Consider the following 27,532-nt stretch of genomic DNA (forward strand, 5'->3'; position numbering starts at 1 on the left):
TCACTTGCTAGCCTCAGTACTGACCCAGTCTCTGACAAAATGGTCAATGTTCCACACCTGCCCTGTACACTCCTGGAGGATGAGAATATAGAATCTTGTGGCATCTTCCTGCATTTCCAGGCACCTTTTGGTGTCCCTGTTGATGATAGTTGCCCCCTGAATAGGAAAAGAATAGGGAATGATTTCAATGAAATGTCCTGTCCAGCAAATTTTCTTCTTGTCCCATGTCTCCATCCTTCCTACTCAATCTTTGCTGTCTTCTTTCTATAGCCAGAATTATGTGCAGAATAGATAGCAAATCTATCCACTTTAGCCTTACTGAAGTTCAGAACACCTGAGATCAAATGATCTCCTAATTCAGCCTGCTCTAAAGGTAAGGGGACAGGGGGAGGAATAAGCATTTATATAGTGCCTCTTATGAGTTAGGCACTCCACTAAGCTCTTTTTATAGCTGTTTCATTTGATCTTCACAACAGTAGACAGATGCTATTATTACCCTCATTTTATAGTGAGAAAACTGACGAGATTAGAATTGAGTTCTTCCTAGCTCCAGTCCAGCACTCTCTACCTGCACCAGCCCATGCCCAGCACGTTTCATGGGGCACTTAAGTGGTGCGGTGAATACAGCACTGGGTCTGTAGTCAGAAAAACCAGAGTGCAATATCTGTGAGACCATGGGCAAGTAATTTGATCTCTTTTTGCCTCAGTTTCTCAACTGTACGAAAAACTGTAACAATAATAATAGCAGGGTTATTATGAGGATCAAATGGCTTAGCATAGTATTTGGCTTTCAAGTCAAAAAATCTAAAATCCCCATGAACTTACCTGTTTAAAATCCCAATGTGTATGCATCTCTTTATATTTCACATCAGAGCATGCTGCTAATTTTGGCTCAGGCCCTTGTCCAGGATCCACAAGACACAAATTTTTGGAGAACACATCATCATATAAACAGACCCAGGTACAGCTCTCCAGTTAGAAAGTAGGATACAATCTAAAAGGGAATAAAGTAGTCTGTGAAGGGTACAGAATCATTGATGATAAACACCTAACTCAAGGAAAGCCAACAGGGCATGGGGAAATCATTATGTTTGCTTGTCTTATTTCTGGGACCCACCTCTGGGAAGAGGGAGGTCTCCCTTTATTCTTTCTTGTTCCATTAAATCCCAATTGACATCCCTGGAGAAGACAACCTCTATGTTTGGTTTTTATTTTTTGATGGGAGGGTATTGGCGAGGCAATTGAGGTTAATTGATTTGCTCAGAGATATACGCCAAGTAAGTATTAAGTATCTGAGGCTAGATTTGAACTCAGATTCTCTTGTACCCCTTAGCTGCATGAGAAACCCTATGAAAAGGTATCCACTTTCTTCACTACTTGAGCTTCAGCAGTAATATGGCAGGAAGAGCTTTTACTATTTGCAGATACAATATGTAAGCAATGGGCTTAGAAAGGAAAAAAGTAGTTACTACCCTTAAGGATCTCACAGTCTGATGGAGTAGATACAATGCAAAAAAATTATAAATGAATTCAGTAATAATGCTAACAATCAGTAGGATTTATATAGCACCTATGTATGCTAGCACTCTAGTCACAGTACCCCTTAGATGCTTCTAATATTCAGGATAAAATAGATATAATCAATGGAGGGAAAGAGCTAGAAATAAAGGGGAGGGAGGTCAGGAAAGACTTTGTATAGAAGATGGGATTTTAACTGGAACTTCAGGGAAGTCAGGAGATGAAGGTCAAAAATTATTCCAGGCACAGGGAAGTCAGTGATAATATCACTGACTCACAGAGCACTTGATAGAGGGAGGTGAGGTGAGGAGTGTGTGTGTGTGTGTGTGTGTGTGTGTGCAAGAATAAGTGAGTGTAGGAAAACTTAAAAAGGAGAGGGGTCAAGTTGTAATAGATTTTGAATGCTAAACAGATTTTTATATTTCATCCCAGAGGTGACTCCAGGAAGAGACCCTGGAGTTTACTGAATAGGGACTTGATGGGATCAGATTTTCATTTAGGAAGATTAATGTGACAGATGATAGAAACTGGAATGGAGTGGGAAGAGACTTGAAGCCGGGATATCAATTAGCAGGCTTTTGCAATAATCCACACATGAAATGATAAGCATCTGCACCAGGAAGATAGTGCTCCTAGTATACTAGACATATACTAGAGATATTACAAAGAAAAAAATAGTAAAAAAAAAAAATAGCACTTGGCAACAGATTGAGTATAGAAAGTGAAAAAGAGAGAATTGTAGAAATGGGTATGATGCTTAGATTACCAGCCTGCATGTTTGGAAAGATGGTAGTTGAAGGAAATCCTTCTAAAACAGAAAGTATAGGGATCCTGAATGTGAATTCCATATATGTGATTTCAAATATGGTCTTGGGGAAAAGAAGGATACTTGCTTCTTGACTCTTAGATTAATCTCTCCTTATATTTTCTAGTTCTTCTCTCATCTTCTAAATATCTTTGCATTCACAATCCTTTTCTCAGACTTTCTTCTTTGACCATAACAAAAGAATGCCAAATTGCAAAGAAATCCCTAGTGGAATGTTGTAAGAAGTTCTGCCTGACCCTGGGGGATAGTTATCATGCTTATTAGCAATAAAGGTACAATTAATATACTTATCAAATGTGTGGATGAAACAAGTGAGGAGAGAGAAATACCACCTTGAAGGATAGTCAGGATCCAAATAGATCTTAAAAGGCTAAATAATTGAGTTAAATGTAAAGGAAAATTGGAATTTAAAGGTCTTTTTAGACCTTTATAGAATGTCTATATAGAAGAGACAATTTTTAGATGAAGAAATCAAAACCATTTCTAGTCATATGAAAAGGTGCTCAAAATCACTATGGATCAGAGAAATGCAAATTAAGACACTTCTGAGGTACCACTACACACTTCTCAGATTGGCTAAAATGACCGGAAAAGATAATGACAAATGTTGGAAGGGATAAAAAAAGTGGAAAAAAAAAAGTATGCTTCAATCTGCATTCAAGTTCATCAGTTCTCTCTTGTGGAGGTAGATAGCATTTTTCATTCTAGATGTCTTGGATAATTGTCTTGATTAGAATAATATTTAGTCCTCCTTTACATTAGCTATTCCCAGCTTCCCTCAGTTCTCTATTAGGTCTTAATCCAAAATCTAACAAAAGCTAAAAGGAACCAAAATAAGATTTATGAAGAGTGGGAGGTGGCAGAGTAGAAATGTCTACCTTGGGACCATACCTGTGATTCATACCCCTGGCAAAAATCCATGACTGGAATTTTTCCTGACACAGGATCCTGATCAATGCAGAACTTGCTGTCCAAAGCATTTTTCATCTGAAGGAGCAAGCACACACAATACTTTTGGTAAAGAGAGACCGAGAAAGTAGACCCATCATCCAGACCAGGATTTGGCTTTTTATTATTGATATGCATTTTCATCTTAAAGGATGATAGATTTAGTCTTGGAAGTAACTTCACAGAGTATCTTGTGCTATAGGTTCATTTGACAGAGGCCTAGGGAAATTAAGTGACTTGCCTTAATATCACACAGGTTGTTAATCAACAAAGTTGTTTCTTAGACTATATTCAGTACTGACACAGCCAAAAGAAAGATGAAATTTGGAGCCTGTCTATTTTTTACACACTGGGAATGAGACACATATTTCAGAGGACAAGACAGCTGTAATCTTTTCAGGACATCCACTTGCCTCCTGAAGAATCTTAAAGTGGCTTCTGGAAAAGGATGAGTGCTTGAAGCCACTTTCTTAAGTTAGCTGAGAATAGTGCTGGTACCAGAACTTTGGTAATGGGTGGGAAACATCAAGGAAACAAGAGGATCTGGCTACCTTATAAAAAGAAAGAAAATGGTGATTGGATCAATAGATCTAGTAGTATACAAAATTTCAAGGGAAATAATGATTTACATAGTACTTTATTTATTTATTTTTGAGGCAATTGGGGTTAAGTGACTTGTCCAGGGTCACACAGCTAGGAAGTAGCTGAGATCAGATTTTAACTCAGGTCCTCCCGACCTTAGGGTCGGGGCTCTATCCACTTTGCCACCTAGCTGTCCTTTACATAGTACTTAAAAGGTTAGCAAAACACTTTATCTATGCTACCCCAGTTCATGCTCAGTGGATCCAATAAGTATACAAAATTTAAAGGGAAATAATGGTTTACATAGTATTTTAAAGGTTGGCAAAACACTGTACCTTACTTACAATTCATGCTCACAACCACCCTTTAAGTTATTAATAAGTTAATAAGTACTCTAAATTAGCAAGTTAAATACTATTATTAATTCCTATTTTGTAGGTGAATAAACAGAGCTTGAGAGGTGAATGATTTGCCCGAAATCTCACTTCTTAGACTAAATTTAAACTTAGTTTATCTTGTCTGCAAATCCATTTCACCATTTACTTGTCTCAAATCTGGGAAATCTGGGAATGGAAACCAGGTGAGAAGCACTGGATAGTAAATAGAAATCCTGATCATAAAGAATTTCTGAGAGGAAATTTTGGGAAGTAGGTCAAAAAACTTTTGGCTCTCCAAATTTCCTCCACAGAAAAAGACATTGCATTAAAGGGAACATAGAGCAGCTGAAATAAACAAAATTCAAGGAAAAGCAGTTCTCCTAAAATGAATTTTTTCTGCCAAGGGACATTTGGTTTTTTATAAAATCCTTCACAGCCGTACAAAATTGTCAATTTAAAGAACTTGAGCAGTGGGAGGCTATTGTCATTGGCAGTTGCTTTAGCAGGGTCAGACCAAATGGTGTTGAAGGCCTTACAAAGCCAACAGACTGTACATTTCCCACCCCTGTTCTGAAATAACCTAAGAAGATCTCAGGAAAGCTCTGACTTCCAGGGGCAGATGTTTGGCCTGAGTGAAGTGCAAACACCTCCAGGTCAACTCTGCAGATTCAATGAAACACAAGTCCTGGGAGCAGCTAGGGAGCTGGGAAGCAGACTCAGCCTTAGAAATATCCATCTTATGGACAGTGGGGTTCTGATAGCTGAGTAAGAGAAGACTGAACCCCATTGTCGAGGGATTCCAAGTACAGTTGTGCTGATCAGACAAACCTGGGCTGGGTGACCCAGAAGGGGCTACCCCACACCTGGTGCAGGGACCCTGCTGGCTGTGGGCACCAGTAGGAAAGCAGTCCCAGGTTCCAGGGAAGATAGGATGACTGTAGTCTGCAGCCACCAGGGGGATCACCAAGAATAAGGTCATGGGGCAGCTAGGTGGCACAGTGGATAGAGCACCAGCCTTGAATTCAGGAGGACCCGAGTTCAAATCTGGTCTCAGGCACTTAACACTTCCTAGCTGTGTGCCCTGGGCAAGTCACTTAACCCCAGCCTCAGAAAAAAAAAAAAAAAAAGAATAAGGTCATTTGGTGGATTGTGTGAGTGACCCAGAACTCTATCTGGGCTCCAGGATAGACCTCAGATAATAACAACAAGAAGGGCTTGAAGCTTGGGGCATAATTCCTCATACCTTGGGACTAGAACTTGATCACACTAATAATTGATAATAAGAAAAGAAAAGAAAAATAATTAAAATGAGAAAGAACTCAACCATAAATAGTTACTATGGGGATAGAGGTTCATATTCAAAGAAAGAAAATAGAACTAAAAAAGCCATTCCATCTTCAATGAGAAATGTCAAATGGAGCCAGAGCCAAAATGGTGGAGAGGAAACAGATCTTTATCTGAGCTCTCCCCAATCTCCCTCAGATCAACAGCAAACAGCAGATCATTGCCCTTGAAGAAAGAACCAAATTTGTTTTAATGTGTCTCAGAGTATACATAAATATGGTACTTACTCTTCCATAACCGACAACGTTTTGAATTGGCTTTAGAGATGGATAAACATTTTTGAGGTACCAGTCAAAACTTCGACAATTCAGTTTCTTTCTGAGTTCCTTTCTGGAAGACACGTCTCCATAGTCTATGCCATGGTTCTACAAAAGAATCATCTTTTCTTTCAGAATATCAAATCTCGAAATGTATAACTCCCTTATCTATGGCCTAAGAGGGTTCACATAACAAGTGGACAATTGCTCCATGACAAGTGGATAAATACACAGTATCCTGTGGGTAATCTTCAAAGTCTTTGTTTTTCTTGAAAGAAGAGAGTAGCAGTGCTTTAGCTTTCCAACCTGCACAACTGCCTACACAACTACCATCACGATCATTTGTCAGGCCTCCTTAAAATAAGTTATTGCATGCTGTCCCCATCTTTCATAAAAGGACATAGTATATGAGCTGAATATAAAGACTGCTTTCCTACAAGTCATGGCAAAGTCAAAGTGGAACATGATGTGTAAAGTTTCAGAAAAAGTGAATTTATCTGATTTCATTATTTAGCCATTTCAGTTCACTTTGGCCCTGCAAAGAAAGCAGGAAAAAATAGAAGTACTATACTATGTGAACTAAGAAGTGGTTTCTGAAATGAGGACTTCTCTCATTCTGTCCTAATATTCCTAAAGAGCAAAACTGTCATAAATTGGAATCAACATGTGCTAATTATTGCATATTTATAATACCTTAGGCTAGTAACAGCATTTTTTTTTTGTTTTCTCACTATCACACCATTATATACAAACACACACATGCACACACTTTTATTGGACATTTATCATATCTTTCAAGGTTTATGGTTTTAGCGATGCAGGCTATATTGAGGGGTGGGTGAACAATGTCCATTGTCATTTAGTTACTCTATGTGACATGCCTACATTTGCTCAGAATCCCTGATTTCTTCCATGGAATTGCTAGTCAGGTTGGAGATTTGGGGATCTGTGTGGAAGTGAGTTTGACCTGAGACTGAAATGCTACATTTTTATCTTTTTCCTTCTCTTACCCACCCTCTCTCATTTCCTTTTCTACCTTGTAGTTAGTGACAAACCTTCACAGGAAGATTCCAGTAATAGTAAACCATGAATTTGTAATTATCCATCCAGACTTCAGCCACACGAAGAGCATTACGCTTCATGTACTGCCCAAGATTCCAAGCATAGGGCTTGAAGGCTCTCTCTAGGTGAACAATCCGAGAACAGGGAAGGACCTCAATCTTTCCTCCACACTGCCACACCTGCATTAAAGAAATAACATATTATGTGTGTGTGTGTGTGTGTGTGTGTGTGTGTGTGTGTGTGTGTGTGTGTGAAGGGTAGATCAGTACAATCATGGAGATCTAGCTCACTTAAAATTTTAGCACAGTTTTTGAGAAAGTTTCTTGCCCTCTTTGGGAATAAGGTAGAGAGGTAGGACTTAGTACAGTAAAGGTGGATTTTGAGAACTGGTTGAATGACTAGTCCCCAAAACCAGTCAGTAATAAGTCAATGTCAAGTTGGAAGGATGACTATCATGGAGTAAGTCAACAAGTAATTACTATGTGACAGATTCATAATTTTGAGGAGAGTAGTTTCAGTTGAATGATAAGGTCAAAAAACAGAGTGCAGAGAAATAAGAGAGTGAGAAAAAAGAAAGTAGAGGTAACAAGGGTGGCCTTCTCAAGGAGTTTAGATACAAAATAGTTGTATAACAGAAATAGATGGATCAAATGAGGATTTTTTTGAGGGTAGGAAAACAAAATATAGATAAGAAAAGAATGAAGATTAGTGAGAGAGTAGGAATAATAGAGGGGACAGTTTGCCAAAGAAGATGGGATGCAATGGGATCCCTTGTCCATGCAGAGGGGTTAGGCTTGACCAAAAATAGGGGCCACTTCTTTATATAAGACAGGGGTGAAGAAGAGCATAGGAGAGTGTCCGAGTGATATAAGAAGGAGAGGAAGGAAAGAAATAAATGTTTATTAAAAACTTACTATTATTTCATTTGATACAACACTGGGAGATAGATACTATTATCTTCTCTGTTTTAGCACCAAGAAAATTTTGCCTGCCAAGGCAGACAAAAGTCAAAAAAAATTGTCCCAAGTCACACAACTTGTAAGTAAGTGGCTGAGGCTGGAGATGAGTTCAGTTCTTCCTTCAGTTACTTTGTAACTCTCTCAACTTATAGATAACTCACAGATTTATATACCCAAATCTTAATCTTTCTGCAGAACCCTAGTCCTTTATCATTAGACATTTCAAGCTAAATGCTCCATATGCATCTCAAATTCAACATGTTCCAAACAGAAGTCATTTTCTTTCTCAGTACCCATCCCTTTTCTGAATTTTCCTCTTTCTGTTATGGGTACTGCCAGCCTTGAATCTTAGGTTCTCAATTTCAATTTCATACTCATCCTTAACTACTCACCTTCTCTTGCTCAACATATACTATTAATTGGGAAGTTTTGCAGATTTTGCTTCCATGACAAATCTCACATCTGTCCCCTTCTCTCTATTTCCATGACCACCTTTCTAATTTAGGTTTTCATCAGCTCTTGTCTAGAGTAGAATTTCAATGGTCTACTAAGTATTCTTCCTATCCCATGTCTTTCTCTTCTTTAACTCATCTACCTCACAGCCAAAATGTTATTCCTGAAACAAAGTGTTGCCAATAACACTCCCCTGCTCAATCAATTCCAGTGACTTTCTATTACCTTTTGGATAAAATAGAAATTTCTCCATTTGGCATTTAAAGTCCTTTACAATCTGACTTCAACTTCCCTCTCCATTCTTACTTCACATTATTCCCTTTAATAAAGTTCTTAATCAATCCAAATTGGCCTTCTTGTAGTACCTCATAGGCAATATGCCATTTCTCATCTCTATACCTTAGCATAAATTGGTCCTCTGGGCTTGAAATTCCCAGCTCAGGTCCAACTTTTTTAATTTCTAGTTATCTTTAAAGTTCAGCTCAAAGATCATATTATATATGAAGTTTTTATGATCGCCTTAGCTACTTAAGGTCTTTTCCCCAATATTATCTTGATTTTATTTTATATGCATAATATTTATATTATAAATTCATAAATAATGTATTAATATTACATATTATGCTTATAATACTGTATGTGTGCATATTTGCCACTATTTTTGAAAGGTACACTTCTTTGGGAAAAGCCTGTTTCATCTTTGCCTTTGTATTCTCTGTACCCAGTACAGTCTTTGGGATATGCTAGGGCACTTAATGAATGCTTATACTTAAATGATCTCTCTAGTAGAATATAGGGTCATTGAATGAAAAAAAAATTTTTAATGATCTAGCATACTCTCTTACATAAGATTGATGCTTAATAAAAATTTTAAGTTAAATTTAATGAAAATATACAGCCTTGAAAGAAGACTAGAGTAAGGGTAAGGAACACATGATTTGACTCTGAGGAATTATCATATGAAAAGCTATTAGACTTGTTTAGCTTGGCCCTGGAGAGAAGACTAGTTGTAAGTGACAGGAATTCATATTTCAATTCAACTTAAGTAAAAATTTATTAACACTTAGAGTTGTTCAAAAGTAGAAGTTACACCCCCATCAACAAGTTGGGGTGACTCTATAGCAGATATATGTACATAAAGGCAAGGGATACACTAGATGAGAAGGCAAGAGTGAATCAAATGTATCAAAGTCTGGTTTAGAGGGGGTTTGGTCCCATGATATTTTGAATATTGTTATTTGCTAGCAGTATTAAATCATCAGGGATTTTATTAAAAATAGAAGTACTGAGGCAATTTTATATTACAACGAAAAAAGCAAAAGGCATTTGATATTGAGACCATTATTTTTAGGGTTATTAGATTCTCATGTAATAGATCTTAGAAAACGTGTTTCTCTAAGTTATAACTGAAATAAATGAGCTGTTTTAAATAGGGAAAAAAAGAAAGTAGAATTTAGGGCTCTCTCAGTCAATGGATATCTTCAAGTAGATTACTGAATGAATACAGGTTATAAAATAAGAAGGTTACTTGTTGCTCTTGTTTCACACAATCATATTAGAGAAAAATTTCAAATCATAAGAAGCAAATGGCAAAAGATACAAAGTTTCATTAGAGTTCACTAGGATTATCCTGTTTTCTTATAAATTTTTATAGTAGCAGCCAACAGTAAACTATGAAATAAAATTAAGGATTATCTTTCAGGGAAAAAAGGATGGACATTCGAAGAAATAGGTGAATTTCATTTATTTTTGATGAAAGGCCAGAACTGAACAGAAATTTTGTTTTTCAAATACAGAATTCAAGAGAAGCATAAAAAGGTAAAAAAAAAAAAAAAAAAAAAGAAAGAAAGAAAAGAAAAGAAAAAAATTTTAAAATATTTAAAATAAAATATTAAAATATTTTAAAAGTTTACATTTTTATATGGGCAGAAGATATGTTTAACTCTTGAGAACTATATCTTTGTAGGGGTATGCTTAGAGGGTGTAAGTATAATTTGACTTTTTTGTAATGCTATAAAACAGAAATTAAGGGTGAAAAAATAATTGCACTGGAAGAAAAAAAGGTTAAAATGGAGTAAATTACATCATATTAAGAGACAAAAGAGAGCTATTATAATTGAGGGAAAGAATGGGGGGGATGAGCATTGTGTGAATCTTACTCTCATCAGATTTGGTTCAAAAAGAGAATATCAGACATATCTATCTTGTATCACCCTCTAGAGAAATAGGAGGGGAAAGGAGAAAAAGAGTGGGGTGGCTAATAGAAGGGAGAACAGAAGTAGAAGGGGGAAGGGATTAAAAAAAGGGGAAGGAGCTGTAAAAGGGGAGGGCTGTTTGAGGGAGGTGGTAGTCAGAAGCAAAACACTGGGGAGGAGGGAAAGGGGGTAAGGAAAGTTAAAAGTGTAATTTGGGGAAAATAAGACAGTGGGAAATACAGAGTTAGTCATTTTAACTGTGAATGAGAATGGGATGGATTCTCCCATAAAATGGAAGTGGATAGCAGATTGAATTAAAAGTCAGAATCCTAGGATATGTTGTTAACAAGAAACACACTTAAAGCAGAGTGATACATACATAGTAAAAGTAAAAGGCTAGAGCAGAATCTATCATGCTTCAGCTGAAGTTTAAAAAAAAAAAGCAGGGGTAGTGATCTTGATCAAGCAAAAGCAAAAATTTAATTAAAAGAGATAAGGAAAGAAACTAAATTTTGCTAAAGGATAGCATAGATAATGAAGTAATATCAATATTAAACATATTAGCATCCAAATTCCTGAAGAGAAGTTAAGAGAGATGCAAGAAGAAATAGATAGCAAAACTATTCTAGTGGGGGATCTCAACCTTGCTCTATCAGAACTAGGTAAATCAAGCAAAAAGTTAAATAAAAAAGAAGTTAAGGAGACAAATAGAATTTTAGAAAAGTTATGTATGATAGACCTTTGGAGAAAATTGAACGGGGACAGAAAGGAATTTTGGGGCAGAAGTGGTACATGGAACCTACATAAAAATTGACAATATATTAGGAAATAAAACCCTCAAAATTAAATGCAGAAAGGCAGAAATAATAAATGCATTTTTCAGATTGTGATGCAATAAAAAGTACATGTAATAAAGGAACAGAGGAAAATAGACCAAAGTTTAATTAGAAAGTAAATAATATCTAATCCTAAAGAATGAAATAGTGAAACAACAAATCATAGATACAATTGATCATTTCATCCAAAAGAATGACAATAATGAGACAACACACCAAAATTTCTGGGGCAGCCAAAGCATTTTTTAGAGGAAATACTCTGGGGTATAGGAATAAATGAAGTTTTCCTTTAAATGATCAGGAACATCTATTTAAAATCATCAGCAAGCATCATATATAATGGGGATAAACCAGAACCATTCCTAATAAGACCAGAAGTGAAATAAGGTTGCCCACTATCACCATTATTAGTCAATATTGTCTTAAAAGTGTTAGCTTTGGAAATAAGAGAAGAAAAGGAAATTAAAGGAATTAGAATAGACAATGAGGAAACCAAATTAATCACCCTTTGCAGATGATATGCAGATGAATCCTAGAAAGTCAACTAAAAAACTAATAAAAACAATTCACAACTTTAGCAAAGTTGCAGGATACAAAATAAATCCACATAAATCATTTGCATTTCAATTTGTTAGCAGCAAAGTCTATCAGCAAGAGATATAAAGAGAAATTCCATTTAAAATAACTGTACAACCTACCTGCCAAAACAAAGTCAGGAACTATATGAACACAATTATAAAATACTTTCCACACAAATAAAGTCAGATCTAATCAATTGGAAGAATATCAAGTGCTCATGGGTAGGCTGAGCTAATATAATAAAAATTACCATTCTACCTAAGTTAGGCTAAGTTAGCCTACTTATTCAGTGCCATAACAATCAAACTACCAAGAAATTATTTTACAAAATTAAAAAAAATTATAACAAAGTTCATTTGAAAGAACAAAAGTTCAAGAATTTCAAGGGAATTAATGAAAAAAAAGCAAATGAAGGTGGCCTACCTATATTATATCTAAAAGTATATTATAAAGCTTGATTATCAGAACTATATGGCACTGGCTGATAAATAGAGTAGTGGATCAGTGGAATAAGATAGATTCACAAAATACAATAATCAATGACTATAGTAATCTAGTGTTTGATAAACCCAAAGACTCCAGCTTCTGGGATAAGAACTCACTATTGCTGGGAAAATTGGAAAATATTATGGAAGAAAGTAGGCATTGACCAATGAATACCTAACACCCTATATCAAGATAAGGTTGAAATAGGTGCATGATTAAGACATAAAAGGTGATACTAAAAGAAAATTAGGAGAACAAGGGATAGTTTACCCCTCAGCTCTGTAGAGAAGGAAGGAATTTATGGCCAAAGAACTAGAGAACGTTATTAAATGCAAAAAGGATAATTTTGACTATATTAAATTTAAAAAGTTTTGTACAAACAAAACCAGTGCAGCCAAGATCAGAAGAGAAGCAGGAAATTGGGGGGAAATTGTATTCAAGGGTTTTGATAAAGACCTCATTTTTTTAAAGATTTTTATTTTCAAAACATATGCATGGATAATTTTTCAACATTGACCTTTGCACAGCCTTGTGTTCCAAATTTTCCCCTCCTTTCTCTACTTCCTCCTAGATGGCAAGTAATCTAATATATGTTATACATGTTAAAATATATGTTAAATCCAATATAAGTAAACATAGTTATACAATTATCTTACTGCATAAGAAAATTTAGATCAAAGAGGAAAGAAAATGAGTAAGAAAACAAAATGCAAGGAAACAATAATAAAAAGAATGTGAATATTATGTTGTGATTCATATTCAGTTCCTACAGTCCTCTCTCTGGGTGAAGTAGGCTCTCTTCATCACAAGATCATTGGAACTAAAGGCCTCATTTCTAAAATACATAGCAAATTTTAAGAATGCAAGCCATTCTCCATTTGATAAATGGTCAAAGGATATGAACAGACAATTTTCAGATGAATAAATTAAAACCATTTCTAGTCGTATGAAAAAAAATTTCTAAATCACTATTAATCAGAGAAATACAAATTAAGATAACTCTGAGATACCACTATACACCTCTCAGATTGTCTAAGATGAAAGGAAAAGAAAATGATGAATGTTGGAGGGGTTGGGAAAACTGGGACACTAATACATTGTTGGTACAGTTGTGAACTGATCCAACTATTCTGGAGAACAATAAAAGAACTATGTCAAAAAATTTATAAATAAAAATTAAAAAAAAAGAACTATGTCAAAAGAACTGTCAAATTGTGCATACCCTTTGATCCAGCAGTTTCTCTACTGGGCATGTGTCACAAAGAGATCATAAAAAAGGAAAAAGGACCCACATGTGCATAAATGTTTGTAGCAGCCCTTTTTTGTAGAGGGACAGAATTGGAAACTGGGTAGATGTCCATCAGTTGGAGAATGGCTGAATAAGTTATGGTATATATATATGTGTATATATATATATATATATATATATATATATATATATATATATATATATATATATATATATATATATATATATATATATAATGTGTGTGTGTGTCATATAGAGACCTATATGACTAGATGCTATCTGAAGTGAGTAGAACTCTTGGTTCTCTTGGAATATTTTACATGGCAACAAGAGTATGCATGGTCAGTTCTGATGGACATAGCTCTTTTCAATAGTGAGATAATTCAGGTCAGTTACAATGGTCTTATAATGGAGAGAACCATCTGCATCCAGAGAGAGGACTATGAGGACCGAGTGGGTCACAGCATAGTATTTTCACCCTTTTTGTTGTTTGCTTGTTTTTTGTTTTCTTTCTCAAGTTTTCCCTTTTGGATCTGATTTTTCTTGTGCAGCATGATAATTGTGGAAATATGTATACAAGAATAGCACATGTTTAATATATTGGATTACTTACTGTCTAAAGGATGGGGTAGGGGAAAGGGAGGGAGAAAAAACTGAATTCAAGGTTTTGCAAGGGTGAATATTGAAAACTATTTCACTATGTTTTCTTGAAATAGTGGTATGCTAAATGGCCATGTACACAGTAGGAGAACCATCTTTTGGTGGGAAAATATTGTCTTTGTTGTAATGGTGGGAAAATATTGTCTTTGTTGTAATGGTGGGAAAATATTGTCTTTGTTGTATAGCTAGTTGTGTAGGAGTCAAGAATTAAAAATCTAGTTCCTGACTCTCCTGAATTTTTCATACTACATTAGACATCAATAAAACATATTCTCTACTAGAATAATAAGACACAAATTAACCATTACATGTATTAAAATATAACCAATTTTCATTTGTCTTTCTGAGTACTCTTCAATTTTTTTCTAAATAGGTTAAGTAGACTTCAGAATTGCCAGGTAGAATTACATTGGGTCTTTCAGGTTTAATTGGTGGCAATTATCAGGCATTTTTGGAAAATTCTCAGTGAATTTTTGGTAGTCTATACTTGGTGAAAGAAAAGTAGAGGAACAAAATGGCAATCATTTGTTAAGTTTCACTTTAGTTATTCCCCCAGTATCCAGTGATAGTTATAATGTTTTATTCATAAAAATCCCACCCAAGGAATTCTGCTTCTTATACCTTCCCAAAGATCTTCTCAGCCACCTGATGATTTGAGCATTTACCTCTCCTACCCTTAAACAAAAGAGATCCAACTGTACACAATTATTCCAAGACTGTTCTACCTATTTCTGTAATGCCAGAGAAACTGAGGCAAGACAGAAGTTGGTTTTTAATATTTTAATTTTGAGAGTTTAGAGTAGCTGATTGAATGGGACTCATGTCCAAAATTCATTCGACCCTCAGCAACTGAGTCAGGGAGCTTTTAAAGGGTCCTTAGCTAATTAGCATGTACAAGCAGGATATAGAAGCTGAAAAGGTAATTAGCCAAGAGAGAACTCAACTTTGTATTTAGTATGTTTGGATCATGGCTCAGTTCCTGTCAATGAAGGGAATAAGAGGCAGGAAGTGAGATAACATAATTCTGCTCCAGGGAAGTTTTGGACAAGGATGGAGTCAGAGTTGCAAGCACCTGGATTATTGTTTTTCTTTTCTATCTTTTATTATGTCATAATGATATGTAAAACTCAATTTCCAGTCTTAATAGCAAGGAAGGGGGCAGCTCCCAGCATTTCTACTCCTGATTTGGACAGGAAAAACATCAGAAATTTACCCTCAGGCCTAGTTCCACATTTTCTCCTCCATAGACTTCCATTCCATTATCGAGGGATCCAATCTCTTTCAAGAACAATCTGTCTGCAGCAAAGATTCCCATGATAGAAGGACTCCTATAGTAACACACACAAAATAAAAGTGCTGGAGTATGGATTTGGAGATGTGAGGAATAGAGCAGGGATTTGAATGTAGGAGAGGAAGAAAAGAAGGAAAAAAGAAAGAAGAAAAGAAGGAAAAAAGAAAGAAGAGAAGAAAAAGGAAGAGGAGAAAAAGAAAGAAGACAGAGAAGAAAGAGTAAGAAGAGAAAAAGGTGGAGAAAAAGAAGATGGAGGAGGAGGAGGAGAAAAAAAAGAAAATTAGACAAAATAATGTTAAGGGACACGTCAATTATCAGAAATCCTCCACAGCTGTAGATTATAGCATCTGAAGGAGTTGCAGGACAGCCTTTGCTGACACAGGTGCTGTGGATTGGGAATGAGGTAAATTGGAGGCAGAGGGAAGAGGAGAGAGGATAACCGATGCAAGGGCCTCTTAGTCAGAGAGGTCAGAGAACAACAGCTGCCTCTCAGCCTTATCATCCTCTCACAAAAGGAGATCCATTCTGGGTTGGAGCTCTAGCAGCCACTGTCAGATGGCTCTTGTGTATTCCAATAGCTCTCCCATGTATTTCAACATAATGCCATGCTGACATTTTTTATCTATGCCTCAAAAGTCATTATGGAGAAGTGATGGATTTAAAATGCAGAAAGGGATTTTTTTTCATTTGTTTATGCTTCTCACATCATTAATATGGGAACTTTTGTTTCTGTTAATTTGTTCAAGGGAGTTTGTTTTGCTTTTTTTCCCCATTGGGGGAGAGCAATCTATAAGGTTCTGGACGTAAATGTTTGTTCATTGATAAAAAGCAAAAAAAAAAAAAAAAGGGGGGGGGGATAGGAATGGGTGAAGGCAAGAGCAAAGATCCATTTGTCCTGAAGATATCCCCGACTCTTGTCTCCTAAATTGCTTTTGCTTTGTTATACAAATTGCTAAAAAGTGTACTGTGCCCTTATCTGATTAAGAAGAAAAGCCTAGATTGATTTTTTACAACTTAGAAATAGCCTTACTTGCTTCCAAATTGAAAAAAAATCCAAGTCTCTGGGATTATGATAGCGTCATTCCCATTGCAAGTAATTCAGACTTACTTCATTGGTGCAGTTACATCCATCAATAAAAACCAGCTTTTTGGAACAGGCTCATAAAGGCACCAGAGGGCCCAATCAAATCCAATAGAAGCTAAAGGATAATGTTCCACTTCCAAGGTATCAAAATGAATTTTGCCTAATGATGGTGACACAATCACAGTTCGGTCTTCCTGGATCCTTGCTAGGATGGGCTCTGCCCTAGAAAGGTAACATAAGTGTGTCAGACTATGTTAAGGCAATGCCAAATGAAACCCAGAGTAATCTATATGAAAGAATTTCCTTTACACCAACTTTTCTGCTTTTTCCCACTATGTAATGCCAAACAGAGATTTACGTAAGATGAGATGAAGGTACTAAAATTTAGAGGGTACAAATAGAACTCACACTACTTCAGCAGCATAAAAGTAAACTTGCTAAGCACCTTCTTAACAATCTTTATAGTTAAAAATAAGCTACCAGATAATGCAATTCCTCCTTCTAGCAGCTGTATCTCAGGAGAATTTCTCCCTAGCCTGGTCTTGTTCCCCAACAACAGACTTGCAGCATCTTATTTTCTTTTCCCCACCAACAGGCTATATTTCTCAGGGTTCTCCCACCTAATTAAACTTATCTTTATAAGTTTCTTTGATGCTTGATTTAATCTTGCTTGTTCAGGAAAGCAAAATTGCTAATTATAGTTTTACTGGATAGTAAGACACAACAGTTGAACTTTAGGGTGACTGAAATCTCCAGAGTGACTAAGGCAGAATGATGGATTTATGTCAAGATCAGTTTGTAGTTGGAAATCCCTCTATCCCAACATTAGGAGTCCCTCAAAAATTAGATTAAACCCTGTTCCAGGGGACCAGGAAGGCCGATTGATTTAAGTACAACCCAAGGAGTGCTGAGTCTTTCTTGTATGAAAGGTTCAAGTTTAATTCAGTACTAAGAATAAGAGAATTAACAAAGATTATCAATTCCACTTGATAGTCTGGGCTAACAGCCCTCCCATGACCATGTCAGCAACTAACCAAGAGCAGAGGAATTTACTGAAGACAAGAGCTATACTCCCTTACATTTGAAAAGAATACCATCTACAAGGCAGCTAGATGGCACAATGGATAGAGCACTGGCTCTAGAATCAGGAGGACCTGAGTTCAAATTCAGCCTCAAATACTTACTAGCTGTATAACTCTGGGCAAGTCACTTAATCCCAATTGCTTCACACACACAAGGATATAATCTGTGAATTCTAAAAACAGTTTCTAGTAATCCTTAGTTAACCACCCATTCTCTACAGCTTGCCTCATTATCACTATTCTTTACTGTTATGACCACTCTGCATTTGGGGCAACTTGGTGGGATAGTGAATAGAGCACTGGGGTTAGAACAGCTCAGTTTAAATCCAGTCTCATAATTTTATTAGCTGTGTGACCCTAAGCAAGACACTTAATTTCTATGTGTTTCCATTCCCCCATTACCATGGGGTAATTATAGTACCTAAATCCTATTTTTGTTGGGAAGAAAATTAAGATAATATTTGTAAAACATTTTGTAATCTTAATATATTATACAAACATGAATAGTTGTTGTTATTATTATATCCTGTGTGTATTTATGGAAGATATGCTCCAAAGTTTGGGGAGGATTCTTTTTATATTGAATCTTTTATACTTGCTTGGTAAATAATATATCTAAAATGTAATTCACAAGGACTGATAATCATTTAGGAGCACACAGTGTATGCTCATGAAAGCCTATAGCACAAGAACACCCAACAATCTTCAGAGTTAATTATAAAATTCTGAGACAAGAAGTAGTTTTCACTCTCAGGGACCTAGCCTGCTAATTTTACCTAAAGTTGGGGAAGTACCAATATACATATGCAGTGTAAAATGCGTAAAGATATTAACAGAATGGGGGTAGGAATAAGGAAAGGACTTAAGTTGGGTCTTTTAGGAAACCATGGATTCTAAGAGAGAGAAATGAGGATGGAGTATATCCTAAGTACGGGATACAACCAGAGCATGGAAACAGGAGGGGAGCAGTATGTAGAAATAAGCAAGAAGATAAATTTGGATGGGCTATAATATCTGTGAATGTATAATAAGGCTTAAAGAGTCATATAGGGACATGAATAAAAAAGCCAAACAAGAGAACAGAACCTCTCCTCAAAGAGAGAAGTTTACATTAAACACTAAAGGTGATTGATTCTTGGATTTTACTGAGAAGGGGAGGACATAATTAGACCCGTGATTTAGGAAAATCATCTTACAAACCAATGAAGATAGATTTTGAGGGAGAAAAACCTTAAGGCAGTGAGAACAATTTTACAAATTGCAGTAGATCAGGGATAGGACTGGAACTAGTGTAGTAGCTAGTGTGAATAGAGATATGGAGCTAGATATAAAAGATAATATGGAAGTAGGAACAAAATTGTATCCTATTGTTGGAGGTGATTGCCATTCTAAACCTTCATTTTACAGAAAAAAAAAATTGATACTGAGAGGTTAAGTGAGTAGCCCATAATCATATAGTCAGGAACTGTCCAAGGTAATATTTGAATTCAGGACTTCAGACTTCTAGTTCAATGGGCCACCTAGCTGCCTTTAATAAATGTTGTTTTAATATGTTTTTTTTTTAATTTTCTTCATTTTTGTTGAGAGTTTTGGGGTTTTTTGGGGGGGAGAAGGATTTTTTGTCCATATTTTCTTTGACAATATGACTATTATGGAAATGTTTTGCATATACAACCTATATTGAATTGCTTGCATTCTCAATGATGGTGAGGGTGAGGGAGGAAGAGAAAAGAATCTGGAGCTCAACGTTTTAAAAAGAAATGTTAAAAAAAATTGGTTTTGCATATAATTGGGGAAGAATAAAACATAAATTTTTCAAAAAATAATTAAATAAGTTTTATGACATGAGTTTTATTCTTCCTCCCTTTGTTTTAATCTGAAGTATTAAAATATTCTAGGTAGTCAATCAATAAGTATGTATTCAGTGACTATTCTGTACTCATAATCATGCTAAACCTTAGTGATTCAAAGAAAGACAAAAGTCCCAGTTCTCAAGAAGATCACAGACTAATATGGAAAAATAATACAAAATGGCTTTGCATAATTAGAATGCATACAGCTCAAAATGGGCAGAAAAGGCCAGATTTGAATCTGAGGTGACAGAGAGAAACTGAAGTTTATTGAATAAAACGGGGATAGGGGAGAGATTCCATGAAAATAAAATAGGAAAATTAATTTGACAGCTGAGTGGAAGATGGACTGGAGTGGAGAAGAATTTGAAGCAAGGAAACCAACAGAAGGCTATTACGTATAGTGTAAGAGTGTGAAGTGATGAGGGCTGTCATGGTAGAATCAAAGGAAAGACAGAGGTGTAAATTTTGCATTACACTATTTCTACTCCCAGAGACAATAGACTATTCTTTTCTTTCAGTCTTTTCTTGTTTAAGCTTTGGTGCTGTCCTTCCCCATCCCTACCCTATCCCTCTAAGGAACCATGAAAAGATGCATCATTTCTTATTCTTCTTCCCCAGATATATAATCAATCCATATAGTCTTACCAACCAACATTCACTTCAACATGAGCATCTAAGATAATGACCACATCCGCTTTAGCAGCTTTCCAGCCAGAGATACGGGCTTGAGTGAGCCCCTGCCTCTTGGTATGGCGGATCAGTTTTAGTAGTCTGGGGTACTTGAGGTTGTAAAGCTGGATCTGTTCACTCAGTTTTTTCTTCAGTTCATCTAGCAACAAAGCACAAAATTTACTGATATGGTACTCAAACTAGTACAACATCTGGGTGATACAACAGAGTGCTGAGCCTGAAGTAAGGAAGACTCACCTTCTTGAGTTCAAATCAGACATTTACTAGCTGTGTGATTTTGGGCAAGTCACTTAACTTGGTTTGCTTCACTTCTTCATCTATAAAATGAGCTAAAGAAGGAAATGGCAAACCAATTCAGTGTCTTTACCAAGAAATCCCCAAATGCAATGATGAATAGTTAGATACCACTGAAAAATGACTGAACAACAAGTAGCATGTACTTTGTAAATATGGGTAGAGATATCCTTGTTGAATGTTCAACAAATCCGCAGGATATTAAGTCATAAGTTGAATCTCCCCTGTTGCAGTTTCTATTCCACCTTTACTCAAAGGGGCACATGTGTCATTCATTGTCCTCTAGGATACACATTTCCAGATTCTTCCAAAGTTATGTGTATACATACAACCCACACCTTCTTCTTTTTACTCCATTTTTACTTAAGTATATCTGAAAGAATTTGGACTCAATTATGTTTTGTTTTCTAGTTTATATTTCAGAAGTATAATAGATCCACAAATGATAGTCATCAAACTTAATCTAAGGTCTAGTCAATGAAACAGCAACACTATTGTTATTGTTTATTATTGTTTTATTATTGTTTATCAAAGCAGCTCTAATAAATCTGTTGAAGTCACTAACCAACTTCCTAAAGTTTGACCTAACAGTATATGTAATTTGTTATAGGTAAATTTCTTTTGTCCAGATATGTTAAATCTCAGGGAAAACCCAGTGTGGAGATGAGGCATTTAATACAAATACGATGTGCTACACAATCAATTAAGTGGGGTCCAGACTACTAAACCAAGGAAATTCAATTTGAGGGAGACCCTAATCTGTGGAAACATGATCATCATATCCTTGTTCCTTCTTTTCCATGTTCCACCTTTTCAGGATTCTGGCCACCGTTTGCTAATTCTGTATATTTGACATCAATCCACTCCTATGGTCATAGTCTTCCAAATTTATCCATCTTCTTTTCCCCTAATCTCCATTATCCTTACCAAATTTGATCATAAAATCCTCTGCTTTGGTAGCTGGTTTATGTCTTTATAGCTCAGTCTTTGCCTTTGCCAAATCTACTTTCACTAAAGAGAGGTCTATTTTACGAAGTTCTTTCACTGTGCTCTCTGGAATTCTCATACATATGGAAGCAGCTAGATGTTGCAGTGGATGGAATTCTCATATTTATATAAATATGTCACTTTCAACCTTGATTCCCTTTACACTTGTTCCACACTTCCCAAATGGAATTAATTTTTACCACATACTGACCAGTCTTGATTCCAGAAGACTAAAGGGAATTTAAGATGTGGAATGAAGAACACATCACAAAAGGTGAGCATATGCATTTGTGTTGCTTAACTGTACTTCTTAATTATGAGAATTCTAGGGTAAATATTGCGAAGTAACTGAATAATTTAAACAATCATTAATAAAACATTTTTTACAAACTAATGGAAATATGCCTTTTTTCTGATAACACCCAGCCTTGGAGAATCTCTCCAAATGTGGCTATTTCTTCTTTCACAATTTGACTACTCTCATGGCTAAGAATAAGAGTCAGAATGCTTCTGATTCCCCTTTCAAAAATTTATAACGTTGTGCTTTGGAGCAAAATAGAAGTTGTGGTATTTGGTTATAATGAAATATTATTGTGCAATAAGAAATGATGAGCAGGATGATTTCAGAAAAACCTGGAAAAACTTACATAAATGGATGCAAAGTGAAGTGAGCAGAAACAAAGAATATTATAGTACAAAGAAGATCAGCTGTGAATGACTTGGCTACTCTCAGCAATACAATAATACAAGACATTATTTTTTAGTTTATTGTATATGAAGGATTGATCTATGTTTTCTTTCACAATTTGACTAATATGGGAAATATGTTTTGCATGATTGCACATGTATAATCTATATCAAATTACTGTCTGCAGGAGGGGGGGAAAGGGAAGGAATTTGGAATTGAAAAAATTTTTAAATGTTAAAAATTGTTATGTGTAATTGTAAAAACTAAAATTTTTTTCTAAATTTTTAAAAAGGAGAAAAAACATTATTGGTCAATGAAAAAGGAAGAGTAGCCTTCTTAATATTATATAAAGGGATCAAAAGAAAGAGAAAGGAAAGGACCTTATTTTTTCAATATATTACTTAGGACTTTTCCAGCTCCTCAATGGACTTATAAAAAGAGAGAAAGATATTTATCTACCTTTCTTATACCCAGGAGTCATGGAAATAATATCTCCTTTCTAGATAAGTCTGCCATTCAAATCCTTGGCTTCTTCTTCTGTTCTTTCTCTGACTACAAGTCACTGAACATTGATGCTGAGAAATGGTTGTGTCTAGCCTATAATATGAATTCAAGAGTTCCTCAATTCCTGAATTAGTGCCATCAGACTAAAAAGAGACTGCTTCTTTCAGGAATAACTAAGGAGCTATTTCTGGCTAATCAGAATATTTGGACTTTTAAGTTGCTCAGAGTGTATAGATCTAATATGAATGTGAAATATCTATCCTCAAAGTTGTCTTTATCTCTTAGGAGATTATATTTCATCGTATCATTATCATTTTTTTAATATTAAGGTATGCTTAGGATTCTTTTGTATTGTAAGTATTACATTTGTGTTGGAAGAAAGAAATACCTGTTCTATCCCTGTTGGACATTACTTTTGAGAAGATTTTTTAATCCTTGTAGGAAGATATCCTAGACATGCCATACCTAAAATTTATTTTAAAGATTGTTTTCCTGTTGTGAGGAAAAAATGAGAGACTGAGAAAGAAGGAGAGGGAGGAAGGAGGGAGAGACAGAGAGACAGATCGGGGGGAGACAGAGACAGAGACAGAGAGAGACGCATACACACAGAGACAGGCTGTGGAGACAGAGACAGAGACAGAAAGACAGAGAGAGAGACACACACACTCACAGAGACAGAGACAGAGAGAGAGACACACAGAGACAGACAGAGAGAGAGAGAGAGAGAGAGAGAGAGAGAGAGAGAGAGAGAGAGAGAGAGAGAGACTCACAGAGACAGAGACATAGAGAGAAAGGGTCTCTTTTTTGGGGTCATGATGTTCTTGCAGGAGACTATGATGTCCACTTACACCAGAGTCAGAGGCTCAAGGGGACATCCCCAGGGCTGCATATGATATCTGAAGGGCTATACTGGGACCTTAGGGTTTGATTCCAGTTAACCTTAACCCAAGTGTTTAATCCTCTTTGTGTTTGGGGTTCATCTAAATTTGTTTGATTTCTTTTAAAGTCAGCCTACTTACTTTATTGTTTGGGGATAGAGACCTCCATTTAAATTGCCTTATGGTTTAATAAGAGTCCAACAAAAAAAAAAACAAATAAACAAAAAAACCTTGAAGCATCTTGTCTTTTGCAAGGAGCACTGATCCCTAGTTACAGAGAGGGATGGATCAAGCAAGAGCTTCTGTCAGATTGTCCTTTAGCAACAACTCATCATTCCCAATTCTCAACATTCTAATGCTCAATTATAAAAACATCCTTAGAATATTAGGAGAACTGACTGGGAATGGGACTAGGTAATTTCAGATTGCATAGCCTCCCTCACACATACAATTCAATATTTAACATCTCTCACTGTCAGAAAGTCCTTATATCTAACCTATAATCCTTGTTGCTGTAGCTTATTTTGTCCTCAGTGGAGCTAGAGCCATGGGCAAATTTCCTCTGTTCCCTTATTCTTTCTTCATAAATTATATACTCTAATCCCTTTGTCATATATATGGCTCTTTTCTGTTACCTCTCCAGTTTCTCTAGGTGAATCAAACTAGTTTAGACCAAAAAACCAGAAACAAAATCCCTTCCCAGTATTCAACTCACCATTTGAACTGAAGTCATCTACCAGGATGAGTTCCTTCAGCAGATGGGAAGGGGTCTGGAGGATGATGCTATTGATGGCACGCTGTATAATTGACATTGCTTCATTCATAATTGTGAGAATGACACTGACAGTTGGAAGTTGATGAGGATATGTCTTTTCAAGACACCTTTATGAGAACAAACTATCAATAATGATATCAATGTATTATTACTATATAACTTAGAATATATCTCCCAAAGTCATTTAGTCCATCTCTGTCTGTGATACCTTAATCATCCCTGACAGATAATCATCTATTATAGCCCTAGTTCTTTAGAAGAATAAATTCTAACATTTGTTCCCAAAACAGCCAAGGAATCTTTGAATATGTCTAAACTTTTGCTAGAGTTAATATCAACATCTTTTTCTTTGGCTTTCAGTGGACATTTCCATTTGAATGTCATTCTACCTTCTCAAATTCATCATATCCCCAAATAAATTCCTTTTCTTCAACCTATATACCAGCTACCCTTCACAAATTCTTTGTTTCAATCAGTAGCTCTGCCATTCCCTTAGTCTCACAGATATGAAAATTTAGAATAATTTCTCATTTGTTCCTCTAGTTTTACAGTCACTCAAACAGTTACATCTACATGTTTTTCAAAGCCACTTTAAAACTAGAGGAAAATAGAATAATACATTTGCCTGTTGTACAACAGAAGAATATTTTATTAACAAAATGCACCAAATTAGTAAAGACAAGATAGTCTCACTTATATATAATAAGAGAAAGCTTATGAATTTATGCTCTGGGGTGTGTATGTATGTGTGTGTGTCTGTGTCTTTCACAGTTATAGAAAATCCCCTTTGGGGAAAATCCCTATATGAATCCATTTGAATCTCAATACTCATTTTTATAAGTCTTTAACTGTCCATCCATCTATTTATCTATTAGTTTATCATTTTAGGGTCACACAATCAATGTGTATTGGAAACAGGACTTATATCCATGTTTTTCTGACTCTAGGGATAGATATGTCTGTATGCAATGTACTTATGTGTATATTTGTAAGCATAGGTAATCGTGTGTATATTTACATAGCATCTGAAAACAGGGATAATATAAAAAAATCTTGAACACAACACCTTTAAAAAAGTGTCCAAGGAAGCATCAATAATAACTGATATGTGTCTTCTTTCTCATCTTTAGAAAATATATCATAGGTTATTCACACATGATATATGAGAATATAAGTGGGAAAAAGGCAGCCTTTCAAAAACATTATTCTGCAGTAGATTAGATAAATAAGATAGATAGAGCATATATTAATCACTTATTGTGTTCTAGATACCTTGCTAACATTTTGGAATATAAAAACAAGCAAGTGAGGTAGGTCCTGCCGTTAAGGAACATATGTTCTAATGGCGGGAGACAACACATAAAAGAAGCTAAAAGGCAAGGGAAAGGGTGGGATGAGGTGGAAAAATCTGGAAAGTCAAGAGAGTAGCCATGACAGAAGTGAGATTTGGCTGGCTGGTTATTTCCTCAAGTGGAAATTCTGAGCAGGAATACACCAATGTAAAGGAGGGGTTGCAGAAGAGAAAGCATCACCAGGGAGGCTGCAAGGAAGCCTGGGCTCCATCCAGATAGGGTGAAACCATTCTCCCATCAGAGCTGAAGTACCCAGTGCTAGAGTCCAAGTGTCTTTGTAGAATAGAAATAATGAGAGACTTAAGCCATAGTGACAAAGCAGCCAGGAATTATATGGAAATTTGGGCCACAAATTCAAGAATTCACCTTGTTTTATCTTTGTTAATCTTTTTAAAAGAATTATATTCAGTTAAAAAATGCTGCTTTAAAAGTACTCTTCCAGCAAAAAGTCTTCTGTCCAAAATTATTCAAGATTCTTTGAAAGCCATAACAGACATTACTTCATTCAGCAAACCTCTTTATAAGTAGTTTATAAGTATAAAGTATAAGTATAAGTTATACATCAGGCTAATTTAGAACTCCCATTGGTGAGTGATATTATATTTCATAAAATCCCAGAACACTTGTTGCAACTGAAATGGTCCCTAACCACTTGAAATGTTTTAGCCTGACCATTTATACATAAGTGGATGAAGAATATTTATTAAGCAAATTACAACATGCAATAGAATAGATCACCTAAAAGGCTTTTCTTTATTCCCCCAATTTTTAAAACACTTTTTAAAGTTTTGAGTTTCAAATTCTATCCTTTCCCCCCAACACTGTCCAAGATGATAAGAAGACATAGGTTATACATATATAATCATGTAAAACATTTCCATATTAGTCATTTTGCACAAAATAAATAAAAAAATGAAAAAGTGAAAAATAGTATGCTTCATTGTGTATTCAAGCAATATTAGTTCTATTTCTAGAAGTGGATAGTTATATTTCATTATTAGTTCTTTTAGATCATCTCAGATCATTGTATTGCTGAGAATAGCTAAGTAAGTCAATAGTTAATTGTCCTAAAATATTGCTATTACTGTGTCCGACATTCTCCTAATTCTATAACTTCATTATGCATCAGTTCATGGAAGCCTTTCTGAAATTATCTTGCTATAGAGCTTAGATAGATGATAGATAGACAGATAGATAGATATAGTCTTGTGTGAGCTTGCTCTGTATTTTCATGGCCATTTAATCACACTAAAACTTACTTTTCTCATGTGTAAAACAGAGAAGAAAATGTTATTTCTCTTTCCATATTTCATATTCTACTATAATACCTTTCTTCCAGCCTTGATTTTACTCAGTTCATCTTTATACCACTTATACTCATATACTATGCCCCCAACTCTGCATTCTCAAAATTGTATAACCTTGAATGGAAACTCAGGATGACTCGATTTATGTAAATCCAACTTTACCTGGGATTGCGACCATCTTTGAAAGATCGATTGAGAGGCAACTGGTCACTTAGATAAACATTATAACCAAACTTCATGAAGAGGCTCTGAGCCTTGGTCTGCTGGGACTCTGACAGGCCTTCACCCCAGTTATGGAAAAGTTCGGAGTCTGGATAAAGTTCACTGAAGCTTTTGAATTGTGCCTTTGTCTTGGGTTCCAATGATTGGATATAATTCTTTCCAACCTGCGGCTTTATAGTTTCTCTGGTGATCAT

The 27,532-nt window shown here is 35.6% G+C and overlaps 1 protein-coding gene across 1 annotated transcript; it reads right to left on the bottom strand.

Annotated features, from left to right (window-relative positions):
• Positions 1-27,532, bottom strand: LOC141543925 (putative polypeptide N-acetylgalactosaminyltransferase 8). Its single transcript, XM_074269595.1, is given in 11 exon segments — positions 1-156; positions 826-945; positions 947-994; positions 3,236-3,331; positions 5,823-5,960; positions 6,908-7,093; positions 15,545-15,659; positions 16,731-16,928; positions 20,287-20,470; positions 24,398-24,564; positions 27,279-27,532. Coding segments are annotated over 11 exon segments (1,662 nt in total).

This window comes from Sminthopsis crassicaudata, chromosome 5 (genome assembly GCF_048593235.1).
Source record: "Sminthopsis crassicaudata isolate SCR6 chromosome 5, ASM4859323v1, whole genome shotgun sequence".
Taxonomy (NCBI): Eukaryota; Metazoa; Chordata; class Mammalia; order Dasyuromorphia; family Dasyuridae; genus Sminthopsis; species Sminthopsis crassicaudata.